At 49.0% G+C, this 14,382-nt stretch overlaps 2 protein-coding genes across 2 annotated transcripts in view; both read left to right on the forward strand.

Moving 5' to 3' along the window:
• The first annotated feature begins 9,998 nt into the window (after window positions 1-9,998).
• LOC102875985 (chromosome unknown open reading frame, human C2orf81) lies at window positions 9,999-13,379 on the forward strand. The gene is made up of 5 exons (XM_006880994.1): window positions 9,999-10,025; window positions 11,022-11,252; window positions 11,517-11,738; window positions 11,819-13,206; window positions 13,304-13,379. Exons 1-5 carry the CDS (start codon window positions 9,999-10,001, stop codon window positions 13,377-13,379), a joined length of 1,944 nt encoding a protein of 647 aa, XP_006881056.1.
• Window positions 13,380-14,170: 791 nt separating this feature from the next.
• The window catches only part of LOC102876386 (retinol dehydrogenase 11-like), a 10,848-nt gene continuing 10,636 nt past the window's right edge, over window positions 14,171-14,382 (forward strand). Inside the window, exon 1 of the mRNA XM_006880995.1 lies at window positions 14,171-14,348. Within this exon, the coding sequence (XP_006881057.1) occupies window positions 14,171-14,348 (178 nt within the window). The remainder of the gene's footprint in view (window positions 14,349-14,382) is intronic.

Genomic DNA, 14,382 nt, shown 5'->3' on the forward strand with positions numbered 1-14,382 from the left:
GCTTCCCTTTTTACCCTATTGGAGAAGTTTTTGGATGTGCATAGGGATTTGAGTCTTAGAAGGTCCCATTCATCTATGTTATCTTCTCCTGGTTGTCGCTTTTCCAGGGTCTCTGCTTTCCTGGTCTCCGGTAACAGTCTTCTCTTGTCATTTCTCTAAGGTCATGACACAATTCTATCTTCATCGAAGTATGGCTTCTTTCAGCTTATCTCAGAGTTTCACGTTTCTGTGCCTGTAGAAATATAAGCAAATCCTCGACCCTAGTGAATGACAAATCCCTTTTTCTAATCATTAGTTAGAGGTACTCTCAAATATATATGTGCTGATTCATCTCTGATTGATTGTAATACCCGGTGTCTTTCAGCTGGAGTTTCTCTTTACTCATTAGAATTTTAAAATAATGGTTTTTGTAAAATAGTTTGGGGAGATGTTGTTCATCCTAATCCCATCTCCCCCCTTTTTGTCCCTTCAACATAGTGTGTAAGGTCTAATTAGCCCTTTCTATTACAGCTTTTCTTTGGGGATTATAAAGAATACCAATAATATGTTTAATGTTTTTTTTTAAATTGTGTTTATCTTGCAATAATATAATAATAACAACATATAATTCAGCCTGTTTTACAGAAGTCCAGTTAGTTTTAACTGCTTTATTATCTTATGATTAGTATAACCTGTATATCTCATCTGTTAGCATCTGTATAATAAGTATCAACTATAAGGGGATACGTTTTCACCTTTTCAGGTAGAATCCAGTTCTTTTAATGAATTTTGATTATTTTTGCTGATACGAATTAGAAATCTTACCCATATAATTAGAAAAAACAGTTTGTCAAGTTTTAGAAAATTTTTATAAATTATTAATTTGGGAAGTAGTAAATAGGACTATAATTTCAAGTGAATCAGATGTCAACAATTGTCTTAACCATAGTCATCCTTTAATAATTAGATCACATATTTCTTTCACTATAAGTAACTAGTTTTTTATTATACTTATTTCCCCAAAATAAGCATTCTAATATTTTTTCTTCTTAATATAAAATACCAGTAGGAGAATGTAGAAACTGGATAATTAATATAACAGATATTTTCATGTCTACATAACTGGGCATCATTAATTCTTTGTTCTATAATTTATAGTTCTTTTTCCTTTGTTAAGGGCCACTATTAAACCCGTATCGGCTTATCAGTTAACCAAGTTAATGGAAGGGCAAAGCATAGAACAGTGGTCTTCATTATAACTTTGGATAGCCTAACCTCTTCTGTTATGATTAACTTTTGGATTTTTGAAGCTAACCATCCCTTGTTGTTTTTTTCCTAATCCCTTACCGGGGAGACAGCTCATGTGTAACATCATGCCCTTAGCCTGCTCTGATAATGTAGGAATTTGCAACGTGGCTTCCCATTGAGCTAGCACGTCTCTTCCCTATAATGTAACTGCAATATTTGCAGTGAAAGGCTGTAATTTTTCTATCTGCCCTTCAGGTTCTTTACATTCTAACATATATTCACTTTGTTTTACTCCTGTCATAGTTCCTATTTACGTCTTTTAATTGCAACTCACTAGGCCAACAATGAGTAGCAATAATGGATACATCAGCGCCAGTATCGACTACTAATCCTTGAATTGCATATCCTTCTAATTTTGCCGTCATTTGAGGACAGGTATCATTAATGATAGTATTCCAATAGATATTAGTCCCAGAACTGCCAAACCCTCCTTGTATTTTTATTGGAGCCGCCCTTTGTTTTATATAAGGCAGGAGCAATAAGTGAGCTATTCTCTGGCCTTTTAACAAGGTTGGATGTTGTCAAGCTGGAACATACTCCCCTTCCTATCTGTATCCTGCACTTGGGGATCCCACCCCCCCTGTGTTTGGTCATAAAACATTGTCCAGCCCCTGCTATCTCAGGTCTTCAGCAAGCCTAGGTCTGGTGATGGCAGTGGTGTCAAGTCGCCTCTGAGTCACAGTGCCCTTGTGAACCACAGCTCTGAACCCTGCCCTCCCCGCACCATCTTCACTGTCCCTGGTACACCTGAGCTCGTTGTTAACAGTCACCATGTCAGTCCACTGACCCTCCACCTTTCTCGGCTTGGTGACAAAGTCTGGCCCTTCCTGGTGACATGACCAGAGTCTATGAGAGTGCTTCTCCATCCTCACCGCCAACGAGCACCCTGGCTGCATTCTTTCCAAGACAGATCTGTTCTTTTGGCGGGCCGTGGCATAGAAAACTGAAACCACCCTCTGTTGTCTTTATTCATTGTCCAACTTTCAGAGGCTTGCAAGTCATTGAAAACGGCTTCACTCGGGGGCATCTTTAAACAAGCATCATCGCGGCTTACAGTGATGGAGAGGTCCTAGAGAGCAGGTTTTCCCCGTGCACCATATCCTTGGATTTAACTGCTGGTGCCAAGGGTGTTGATTGTGGATCCAAGTAGGAAAAAATCGTTGACAGCTTCAGTCTTTTCTCTGTTGCTGGCTGGCCCGTGGTGAGGATATTTTCCTTCCTGAGGTGTAAGCCATGTTGAAGGCTGTAGTCTTTGATTTTCAACAAGCGGTGTTTCAAGTCCTCCTCACTTTCAGTGAGCAAGGTTGTGCCATCTGCATAATGCAGGTTACTTACGAGGCTTCCTCAAGTTCATGATGCCACAGTTTTCTTCGTAGAGTCCAGCTACTCAAGTGATTTGCTCAACATACAGATTGAATAGATACGAAGAAAGGCTCCACCTTGCTTGATTTTAAGCCATGTGGGAATTCCTTGGTCTGCTGACATGATGCCTTCTTGGTTAGGTCTCCCTGCTCAGAATTCTTCCTAGGCCTGGACATCTGGACAAGCGGTGATCCTGGGGGAATTCTCACTCAGTGTCCGCTTCCCCCCTGTATCAGGCCCTTCAGCCTCTAACAAAGGAGAGATTTGGGAATCCCATGCTGCCTGTCTCTCAGATGCATGTGTACGGATGACGTTTCCGCTGCTCGGCTCTGACCACTGCCTGCAGGGCTGGACTTGGGTGGCCGGTAGCAGGAACAATCCCACAGCCCGTCTGCACTCTGGGCTGTAGAGCATCACGTCTATTCATGATATGGTTTTTATGTTCAGATGGGATAAACTCAAGGTTGCATTTTGGGTCTTGTGGACTTGTTTTTGGGTGTTTTGTTTTGTTTTTTTTGTGTGTGGACTTATTTTTATTGTCTTCCGCTTCAACTTGAACATACACATGAGAAATTGGTGGTCTGTTTCACAGTCAGTCCTGAGTCTTGTTGTGCTGTATTCTGATCTTGAACTTTCCCTCTGTCTCCTTCCACAGACATAATCAGTTTGATCTTAGTGTCTTCCACCAGGTGAGGTCCATGTGTATGTTGTTGTTATGTGCAGTCAAGTCGCTGTGACTCATAGTGACCCTGTGTCCTGAACCCTGCTCTATCTTGAGCCAGTCTCACTGTCTCTGACACGCCTATCCCCGTTACCCCAATCACTAAGTCAATCCATCTCATTCAGTCTTCCTCTCTTGCCCTGTCCCTCCACCCTTCCAAGCATGACATCCGTCTCAAAGGACTGGTCATATCCAGAGTATATCAGATGGAGCTTCAGAATCCTTGTCTCCAAGGAGCAGCCTGGTTTCACCCTCTCTAGGATGAATAGTCATGTTAGTGTGTGTTTTATGTTTTTTAATGGATCCCTTAGAGGTAACAATGTAAATGCACAAATTTGTCGTGGATTTGGGACTGATGTATTGCTAGATGAATTGTGTCTTTTGAGACTGTCAGAAAGACAAAAACAGCTGTGGGCTGCACTTGAAGTGACTCTTTAAAAATGAAGAAAATTTTAAGGGTCAAGATTTAAAGCACTTTAAAATTTTTTTTTTATTTTATATTGATTTGTTTACAAAGGTCATATACATGGTGTTTCATACTATCCTTCATTCACATTGTGTTTCATACAAGCACTCCATACATTATGTTTTATAAAATTAAATCACTATTGAACTATACCTACCAATACGCTGTCTTTCCAGATCCCTGCTGGTGCTTTCCCATTTCCTATACCCACACCTCTCTCCACCCACCAATGCTATGCTTTCCGCCCTGCCCATCCTCACCCCTCTGCTCCCACCCTCCCCACCTTGGATCCTCATACACGCTTGAGTAGTTATCTATTTCTAGAATAATGGTCTTACGCAGTATTTGTCCTGATGTGACAGAGTTCACTCAGCCTAATGCTGTCCAGTCTCTCTCAAGTTCTGTAGTGTTTTTGAAAATTGTTACTCCTAAGTGTTGCATAGTATTCCATTGTGTGAATGTACCACAGTTTCTCAGACCACGCAGTTGTGGTTGGACATTTGAGCTGTTTCCATGTTTGGGGTTTTTTTTTGTTTGTTTGTTTATATACTGGTTTACTTTAAAAGTTTGTATACATTGTTTTTCACACTGGATCTTTAGCATTTCTTTACCCACCCCTCTCTATAGCCATCAAATTGTGTGACCCTATGTTTACTCCCCAGCCCATCCTCACCCCTCTGCCCTTACCCTGTATTTCCACATTCTTTTGATGGTAAATAACATTGCTATGAACATTGGTGTACAGATCTCCATTTGTGTTTCAGTTTTATAATTTTGGGGGGTATATTCCTAGCAGTGGAATAGCTGGATCATATGGAATTTCTGTGTTCAACTTTTTGAAGAAGTGCCAAACTGCCTTCCAGAGTGGTTGTACCATTTTTCACTTCCACCAACAGTGTTTAAGAGTTCCTGTCTCTCCACATCCTCTCCAGTATTGCTTGCTTCCCTGTTGAACTGTGTCATTGTTCCTGGGGTGAGATGGTATTTCACTGTGGTTTTTCTTTTTATTGTTCTTGTTGCTGGTGATTTTGAGCATTTCTTCATGTGTCTGTTGGCCATCCAGATGTCTTCCTCTGTGAAAAGTCTTTCCATGTCTTTTGCCCATTTTGTAATTGTGTTACCAGTCTTTATCTTGTGGAGGGCCAGGAGTATTCTGTAAACTTTTGTTAGGACAACCTTATCTGAGATAGTATTGCTAAATGTTTTTTTCGCAGCTGGTGGGTTTTCTTTTCACCCTGTTGGAATTCTTTTTTTTACACAGGGATTTAATCTTTAGAAGGCCCCATTCATCAATTTTATCTTCTCCAGACACCATAGGCTAGGCCTTTTAAGCTTGATTTCATTTTGTCTCTTATGAACTTCATGGTTTTGTGCATTACCTCCAGTCCTGTGATCCACTTTGGGTTGATCTGTGTGTGTGGTGTGAGATGTGTATCTGCTTCAGCTTTCTGCAGGTCCAGTTTTCCCAACACCATTTATTGAAGAGGTTGTGGTTTCCGCATTTGATAGGTTTTGTTTCCTTGTCAAATATCAGTTGACCATAGATAGCTAAGTCTGTTTCTGGGTTCTCAGTTCTCTTCCATTGGTCTGTGTGCCTGTCATTATACCAGTACCATGCTGTTTTGGTTATTATATCTGTGGAGTAGGGTGTTATGTTTTGTGTTTGTTTTTTAAAGTGGTTGATTAGCTAGCACTGGTGGCCTAGTGGCAAGAAGCTGCACTGCAATCCGAGAGGTGAGTGGTTCAAATCCACCAGATGCTTTGCTGGAGAAGGAGGAACAATCTCCTCCTGTACCAGTCAAATCTGATTTGACAATACACACACACACACATACACACTAAAAAAATAAATTTTAAAAAAGCGGTTGATCTATTTTTTTAAAATTTTTATTATTTTGTGTGTGTGTTCCATCAAATTGGATCTGACTGGTACAGGAGGATATTGTCCCTCCTTCTGCAGCAGAGCATTTGGTGTCTGTAGTAGGTTTTGAGGTCAGGGAATGCTGTGCTTCTTACTTCATTCTTGGTTTTGGGTTTTTTCAGAAGTCCTTTGCTTATTCAAGGTCTCTTCCTCTCCAAATAAATTTGCCAATTGCTTTTTCTCTTTTTAATTATTCTTTTTCTTTTCTTATTGTGTCCCGTCAAATTGTATCTGACTGGCACAGGAGGAGATTGCCCCTCCTTCTCTAGCAGAGCATCTGGTGGATTCGAACCACACACCTTTTGGATTGCAGCGCAGCTTCCTTGCCACTAGGCCACCACTGCTCCCTGCCAATTGCTTTTTCTATCTCTTTGAAAAATGAATTTGGTGTCTGGATTGAGATTGCATTGAACATGTAGATTGCTTTTGATAGGATTGTCATTTTTCACTATACTGAGTCTTCCTGTCCATGAGTAGGGAATATTCACCCATTTATTTAGGTCTTTTATTGTGTCTTACAGAAATGTTCTATAGTTTTCTTTGTACAGGTCCTTTGTGTTCACTTCCAAGTATCTCAATTTGTGGTTAGCTGTTGTAAATGGCATTGTTTTCTTGGTTTTCTTCTCTGAGTTCTTTGTTACTATAGAGGAATCCCACTGACTTTTGTATGTTGATCTTGTATTCTGCCACCCTACTGAATTGGTCTTCTAGCTCTCACAGGTTTTTTGTGGAGACCTTGGGTTTTCTGTGTACACTATCATGTCATCTGCAGATAGCGCCAGAAAGATTTAGAGCTTTTTGTGCAAGAGTTCTCTGGCCCCACTGGTCAGGCCAGCTCTAAGCACAGATGCCAGATGAGAGGTCAAGAGGAGAGATGTCCACCATCCCTGCCCCCACCATGCCTGGCCAAGCTGCTTGCTACTCACCAGAATTGACAATGATGCTGTCCCTGTGGGCTTGACCCACATTGGAGGGGAGGCAGGCTGCCCCTGGGAATGAGGGTTACAGGGTTTTGAAGTTTCAGGTGAGATGGGAAACTCCCGGTCTGGAAGAGAGTGGATTTTGTGGGACACCAGTTGTGAAGCAAGCAGCAAGGTGGAGACGGGTGAGGAAGGTGGTGAAGTTTGGAAACATCATGTGTGAAGTTCATGTTAGGAAGGAAACAGGTGTCTGCAGACTGATGTGGGCAGGTGTGACACTCTGGAGACTGCTGGTAGAGGCCATGTGACCCTGGAGTAGAGCGACCCTTGGGTAAGTCTTTTTTGTTTTATGCGGAGTATACATGGTCACGATGGAGTGAAGTGAATTGTCAACAAAACGACGGTACCATCCACGGTGTTGCAGTTCCTAGTAGATCCGTGTGTCCTGGAAGTCATCATCACCTGGGGGTGTCCTGGAGGATATCACCTGTGGATTCAGTCCTGTTGTCGCAGTCAGTTGTGATTCGCCGTGTGCTCACTGCACTGCACTCCCGAACAGGCGCAGAGAACACTGGCTGTGCAGGTGCAGTGCACAGCTTCCCACGTCTGAGGGCAAACACTCTGTGATCTGTACCCCAGCTTTAACAGCACAGCATTCTATCATGTAGATACAGCTCAGTTGACCCTCCGTGTCTGTTCGTAAATAAACGCTGTCAATCCCAGCTCAGCCACCGTGTGCGCAGCTACAGCCTGCCCCCTCCACCTGCACCTTGTGAGTTCGAGCCCATGGTTGCTGCCACTGTCTGTCCACTGGGAAGTCCTCTCTGTCGCTGACCGTCATTGCCGAACATCATGTATTTCTACAGGGGATGGCCCCTCCAGAGAGCCTTCTGAGAAGTGTTCTGGCTAAAATTGGTCCAGGACATGTGTTGACGCTCCTGCTGGGCAACCAGGCTTCCCTTGTTGGGGTACCTGCATGTTTCTTTATCCTGCAGGCAACACTGCAGGGGAGGGTACATATTACTGGAGGATATATTTTTAAGACCAGGCGTGAAAATACTTCTAACGCTCTGGTGATGGCTTTCCAAGAATGTTCTTACCATTAACATTTCCTCCAGCAGGATGTCACATTGTTTTTACTGAATCCTTGCCACCACTGAGTATTCTTAACTAACATTTGTGAATGAAAAATCAGAACCTCTAACTTCCACTTTTTTAAAAAAAAATTTATTTTATAATTTGTGTGTGTACCATCCAATTGGATCTGACTGGTACAGGAGGAGATTGCCCTTCTTCTCCAGCAGAGCATCTGGTGGATTAGAATCTGGGATTGCAGTGCAGCTTCTTGCCAGTAGGTCACCAGAGCTCCCTAAACATCCACTTTTTGTAAAACCAGTATTTTTGAAGGTTGAACATCTTTTCACCTGCTTCCTCCCCAAAGCCACTGGCCTCAGGCTGATTGTGACCTGCAGACCCTCCCAGACTGTGGACGTGCCCAAGATCTCTGAGCTTGTCCATCTGTGTGGAAGGCCCCTGCCGCATTGTCCGGCTGTGGAGAGGCAGATGGCTTTGAACCATGAACCCATGGTTAGCAGACAGGCACATGGGCCTGTGTGTGCTTCTTGGTCATCTGGAATGTCTCCCTGATGAAATGTTAGAACCTTTGCTTGTTTATGTTTGTGCTCTTACTGCTTTTCTTACTGTCTATGAGCTTGTGTTTGGGAGAGTTACCCCATCTCATATTTGCTGCAAATATTTTGTGTGTGTGTGTAAGACTGGAAGTCAGGCTATGTGGTCGAGTCAACTTCCATACGAAAAGTTGTTCCCACTACTTTCTTCTTCTTTTTTTTTTTTTTTAGTTAAGACTTACAAATGCTATCAGTTTTCTCCTAGAACTATTAATAGGCATTTTGAGCTCCATCTCACGTACTTTGGGTACGTGGCCATGAGGGAGTGATCCTTGGAGAGGGACATCATGCTTGGAAGTGTGGAGGGACAGCGCAGGAGAGGAAGACCTGGATGAGATGGGTTCACTCAGTGACTGGGGCGGTGGGGGTAGGTGTGTCGGAGCCAGTGAGACTGGCTCAGGAGAGGGCCGGCCTCAGAGCTGCTGTACGTAGGGGTCAGTATGAGTCGCAGGTGACTCGAGGGCATGTAACAACAGCAACATTAGAATTGATGAACGCAATTAATTACTGTTTCTAATCACCTCCTTGCTGCCTTTCCCTTCACTTAACTTTGTTGTTGTTGTTATGTGCCATCGAGTCATTTACGACTCATAGCGACCCTATGTACAAGAGCCCTAAAGGCCATTCTCTCTTGTGCCAACCTCACCATCTCAAACACACTCATTCCCACCACTCCACTCACAGAATCGATTCATCTCATCGAGGGTCTTCCTCTCCTGTGCTGTCCCTCCCCTCTCTCAAACATGATGTCCCTCTCCAAGGACCAGTCCCTCCTTGCAACATGCCCAAAGTATGTCAGACGAAGCTTCAGAATTCTTGACTCCAAGGAGCATTCTGGCTTCACTCTCTCTAGGACAAACCTGTTTGTTCTCCTAGCACCACAACTCAAAGGCATCAATTCTCTTTCTATTATCCCTAGTCACTGTCCAACTCTCCGATACATAGCACGTAATTGTGAAGACTGTAGCCTGGATCAGGTGCACCTTAGTCTCCAGTCTGACATCGTTGCTCTTGAGAGGTCCCTGACAGCTGACTTTCCCAATGCAGTTCATCTCCTGATTTCCTGGCTGCTGTTACCAAGAGTGTTGACTGTGGAGCCAAGTAAACTAAAACTGTTAACTATCTCAATCTCTTCACCATCCATTATGATGCTGCCAATTGGCCCAGAGGTGAGAATCTTTGTTTTCTTGATGTTGAGCTTCAATCCATATTAACTTACTGATGATTAGTGTTTACTCTGCTCTCCCTTCTCACCTTGCTGGGTCCTCCATGGTTGAGTCGACTGTGTGCCAACCCTGCCTTAGCTTTTTACAATAGAGATGCCACGCTGACTGTGCCAACTTGTGGCCCTCGGCACAGTTTCTTCTAGATGCATCTATTGTGTGAATGTACTGGAGTTTTCTTTTCCCATTCAGCCATTCATGGGCACTGGGCTTGTTGACAGCTCTTTGCTGTTGTGAATAATGTTACAATAAGTAAGTGTGTGTGTGTGTGTGTGTGTGTGTGTGTGTGTGTGTGTGTGTGTGAGTCAGACAGACAGACACACCTTGTTCCTTTGGGACACGTGCCTAGTCGTGAGGCTTCTCAGCTCTGGTAGCTCACTGGTTAGGAGTCGTGCTCCCAACCCAGCGGCATGCATTTCGAGCCCACCACCCGCTCTGTGAGAGAGGGGTGGGTGGTCTTCTCCTATACCGTCTCCCATCTCTGAAAACCCACCGGGGAGTCAGCTCTGGGTCCTTTCCTGCTCGACAGTATACAACAACAGTAGGAATTTTGGACCAGGTGACACTTGTATTTCCAGCTGCTTTCCATGGTGGTTGCACCACTTTGGCTTCCCACCCGCAGCGTCTGAGAGCTCCGATCTCTGCACACCCTCGCCAGCGTTTGTTGTTTGCTGACTTGCTCAACTTTGTTACTGTGATTGCGGTTGAAGTGACACCTCATTGTTCTGAGTCACATCTCTCTGATAGCTAGTGACCTGGGCATTTCTTCAGGTGGAGGTTGACCATCTAAATGTCATCTTTGGTGTGGGGTCTGATCTCTTTTTTTCTCTTTTATTTTGGTGTGGGATCTTTTCGTAACTTCTGCCTGTTCTGTAACTGGGCTGAGACATTGGCATTTTGAATAAGCTTTAGTGGTGAGTCCCTCATCAGATGTTTCAGTGCCAAATATCCCCCCCACTCCCGAGTCTCCTGGTTCTCTTAAGCTCTTTTGGAGAAGTCACGTAAAGGTTTAATTATTAGGCAGTCTCGTTTGTCTGGTTTATCACCTGCTGCTGGTGTGTTTTCTGTCACCTCTGACAAGCTGTTGAGGTCATTGATTGTTGGAGCTGTTGTTGTGTACCCTAAAGTCAGTGTTGCCCCATGGCGGACCAGTGGGCTTTCAGAGGCATCGCACGGGAGGAGAGTGCCCGTCTTCCTCCTGCAGAGCCGCTGGTGGATTCTGGACTCCACCCCGAACGTTGGTACTCTGAATCGCTCACACAGGCTGATGAGGTGGTCTGCTGCCGTAAAGACCACCACGCTGGGTGAGGGTACGTGGCTCTGGAACCCTGTGCGTCACTGTGGATGACCTGACCGTGGTGGGAGCATGATGCCTCCTGCCTCCCCCTCCCGCTCCCCGGCCCCTGACCCCACAGCCCTGTCTCCTTCCACAGCGGCCGGAGAGACAGGCCCGGGACCGCGGGGTGACCAGGTCCAAGGCGGAGAAGGTGCGGCCGCCCACCGTGCCCGTGCCCCAGGTGGATATTGTGCCCGGGCGCCTCACTGAGGCCGAGTGGCTGGCCCTGGCGGCCGTTGAGGAGGGCGAGGACGTGGTGGGGGACATCCTGGCAGACCTGCTGGCCCGCGTCATGGACTCTGCCTTCAGGGTCTATCTGACCCAGCAGGTGGGCCTGTCCTTTCCATCTCCAGCCCCCCTGAAAGGCCTACCCTTCATGTTAGCCAGGCCTGCATGGGGTCCTGGCCAGTCCCCCTTACCCGCCGTCCGTCCCCTCGGCCTGTCCCCTCCATCACCAGTCCCTCTGAGAGGCTTTCCCTTCACCATCAGCCAAGCCTACACAGGGGTCCGCGGGCCCCTCCCCTCAGCCTGTCCTGTCCCTTCTGTCCCCCTGTCCCCACGGGGCTGAGTATCTCCTCCCACCCCCGGGAAGTGTATCCCCTTCACCATCAGCCAGGCCCGAGAGGCCATGCTGCAGATCACAGAATGGCGCTTCCTGGCCCGGGACGAGGGCGAGTCCTCGCTGGCTGAGGACCCCACGTGGGGCGAGGAGGAGGAGCCCCTGGCCTGCACCACAGATGCCTGGGCCCAGGGCTCGGTGCCTGTGCTGCACACCCCCACGGCTGGGGGGCCGGAGGAGACCTTCCCAAATGAAGTAAGGACCCTGTGGGGAATGGAGGCCGGGCTCTTCTCGCCCCCTCTCCCACGTCTCACCACGCCTCTCAATCCTCCCAGGACCCTGGTGGCAGTGGACGCAGCGGCTTGGAAGGATCTTCCCCTGGTGGACGCTTATCCACAGAGCCAGGGCTCAGTCCGGGGCCGGCGCCCAACCCAGGGTGGCTGGAGGAGACCCGGCCCAGGGGGCCCCTGGAGGGACCGTTTGAGGACGCAGAGCTCGGGGAGTCTGTGGAGGGGCAGCTTGAGAAGACAGGGCCTGGGGGACTTTCAGAGGCCCCAGAAGATCAGGAGACTCTGCCCTTGGTGGGCTCCTCGAGTGAGAGCTGCCATGGGTCAGTGGAAGCTCTGCCCCCCAGCAGCCCAGGAGCCCCTTCTCTGGAGGTCTTGCAGGAGGCCTCTGTGGAGATAGGGCAGCCCTCAGCGCCCACTGGTTGGGAGCTCGACTTCTGTCTGCCCCAGTCTGAAGGGACTGAGGCCACAGCCCAGCCCAGGGTGGAGGTCCCTCAGGACGCCCCCAGCTCGCTGGTGGCCTTCCACTCAGTGGACACCCCACCCTCACCTGGACCCTCGGTGCTGCTCCAGCCGTGGGGGCAGCAGCTCAGGCCGGCAGAGGGGCAGGTGACCTTGTTCAGGCAGCAGGCCAGCTCCGTGGTGGGGACCCAGTGCCTGGACCCCCCACGCCGGCCATGCAGGTGGGTGCGCCCACTGGTCAAGGTCCTGGTGCCGGGCTCCATGGGGCACCCACTGGACACTTACCGCAAGCCCCGTCGGCCCCCAGCCAGGGCTGTCCAGCCCAGCCACGTGGCCGCCAGAGCGCAGGGCCCCAGAGTGATGCCCGCAGCACCTGTACATCCCCAGCCCGGCCTTCCATCCCACACCGGGGGTCCTAGCCCCAGGCCTTGGGCCCCCTCTTTGTGTTGTCCATCGCCACCCTTTGGGTCCAAGCTGCCTTTTCTCAGCTCAGGCCTCCGCTTCCTCAGCTCGTCCCCAGAGCTCCCTGCCTTGGCCCGAAGGCCCAGCCCTAAGCTGTGGCCCAGTGTCCAGTGGCCCAGCAACTGGGAGGTAGAGGCTGAGCTGTGGAGGAGCTGCGCCCGGGCGCCCCCACGTGGCCTGGATCCCACTGACCGCGGGGACCCTGAATGTCCCAGGTGGCCTCATACCACGCCCACGGTCCTCGAGTCCACCAGCCAGGTGAGGTGCAAGCCCCTTCTGCTGCCGGAGACTGTGAAGCTAGCTCCTGGGGTGAGCCTGTGGGACGTGGACTCCCAGGTGCTGGTCAGCTCCGCAGAGGCCCCTGGGAGTGCTCATGATGCACACACGCCTCCCGTGCCCCAGTGGTCCATCCACGTGGGTGCCCATAAGCCCCTGGTGACCGTGGCACAGAGTGCATCCCCGAAGGTGCGCTGGCTGCCTTCGCCACACCTGCCCTGTGGCGGCCCTACGTGGTCAGCCTGCTGGAAATAAACACCTGCCCTGGGCCTCAGCTTCATGATGTGTCGCTGTCCGCTTCCTGCAAGCGTGTCCTCACTCACTTGACCCCAGGGATGTCCCGGAGAGAAGGCTGGGCACTGCCTTCAGGAAGAGCCCCCAATGCCACTTTACCAAGGACCTGGGCTAGGACCAAGGCTCCTCCCTGGAAGAAGCTGGAGCGACCCGTGCCCACTCAGAGGGCAGACAGCAGGCTAAGCGGGGGTCCGAGAGCCTCAGAAGGCAGCAGGGTTGGGAACCTTCCATCCCATTTCAGAAGCCGGCAGTCTCATCTTGTTTACCCTCCTGAGAAACCAAGCTGTCCTCAGTGGCCATCAGTCGGCTGCAGATAATTACGGGCTTCACCTTGGCAGCTGGATTTGAACCTGTGTGGGCTCCGGGGTATCCTGACCCTTTGTGTGTGTGGGCACACAGCGCCTGGGAAGCGAAGCGTGGGTCTGGGCTTGCTGAGTAGGGTCAGGAGGAGGCCTGGCAGGGCACCCCTCTGGACATGGGTCTCCAGGGTCAGAGTGCCCAGGCAGAGTGGGCACCACCAACTCAAAGAAAAGTGGGTCTAAACAGTTGAAGGGGAATCTGACTTGCTCTGTGAGTGTCTGTCACCCAAACTATAGTAAAGTTTATAAAAACCCTGCAAGCCAAAGGCAACAAAAACCAGGGTGTGAGCAAACACCAATTTATTTAAAATATTGATTCAGGCTGGACTAGGGTGAGGCCATCCTATTTAAGGAAGCACCCACACTCAGTGCTGGAAGGTAACACTAGAACAAGCCCGAGGGCCGTGCCTCCTTAAGGACCTCACCTGCCTGTGGTCAGCGGTCAGCGTCAGCGGTCAGCTCCAGCTAGCTTTAGTACCCTCCTTGCCCAGGATGAGAGGACTCTGCTTTGGAAGCACAGCTGGTTGGGTGGCCTGGAGCTTCTGCTATGCCGCTGGGGGTCCTGTTCAGCACCCCGGTCTGGGGCCCCGGCCCTGTCCTCTTCCTCTCTGCCTGCCTGCTGGGTCTGTGGGTAAGGGCCCGGCAGAGGATTCAACCCTGGGACCTCCAGCGCTGCCCCACTGACCTCACTGGGAAGACGGCCGTGGTGACGGGGGCCAACAGTGGTGAGCACTCCCCTCCAGGGGCGTGGGGGTGGGC

Source organism: Elephantulus edwardii, unplaced genomic scaffold (assembly GCF_000299155.1).
Source record: "Elephantulus edwardii isolate Elephantulus edwardi_28Jun2011 unplaced genomic scaffold, EleEdw1.0 scaffold00011, whole genome shotgun sequence".
Classification (NCBI taxonomy): domain Eukaryota; kingdom Metazoa; phylum Chordata; class Mammalia; order Macroscelidea; family Macroscelididae; genus Elephantulus; species Elephantulus edwardii.

Excerpts from the sequence above, each read along its gene's own strand:
- LOC102875985 (XM_006880994.1), top strand. The coding sequence starts at position 9,999 with ATGCATTTCGAGCCCACCACCCGCTCT. Across the intron at positions 11,253-11,516 it reads GGGTCTATCTGACCCAGCAG|TGTATCCCCTTCACCATCAG; the intron begins GTGGGCCTGTCC and ends ACCCCCGGGAAG. Across the intron at positions 13,207-13,303 it reads CCCTGTGGCGGCCCTACGTG|GGATGTCCCGGAGAGAAGGC; the intron begins GTCAGCCTGCTG and ends ACTTGACCCCAG.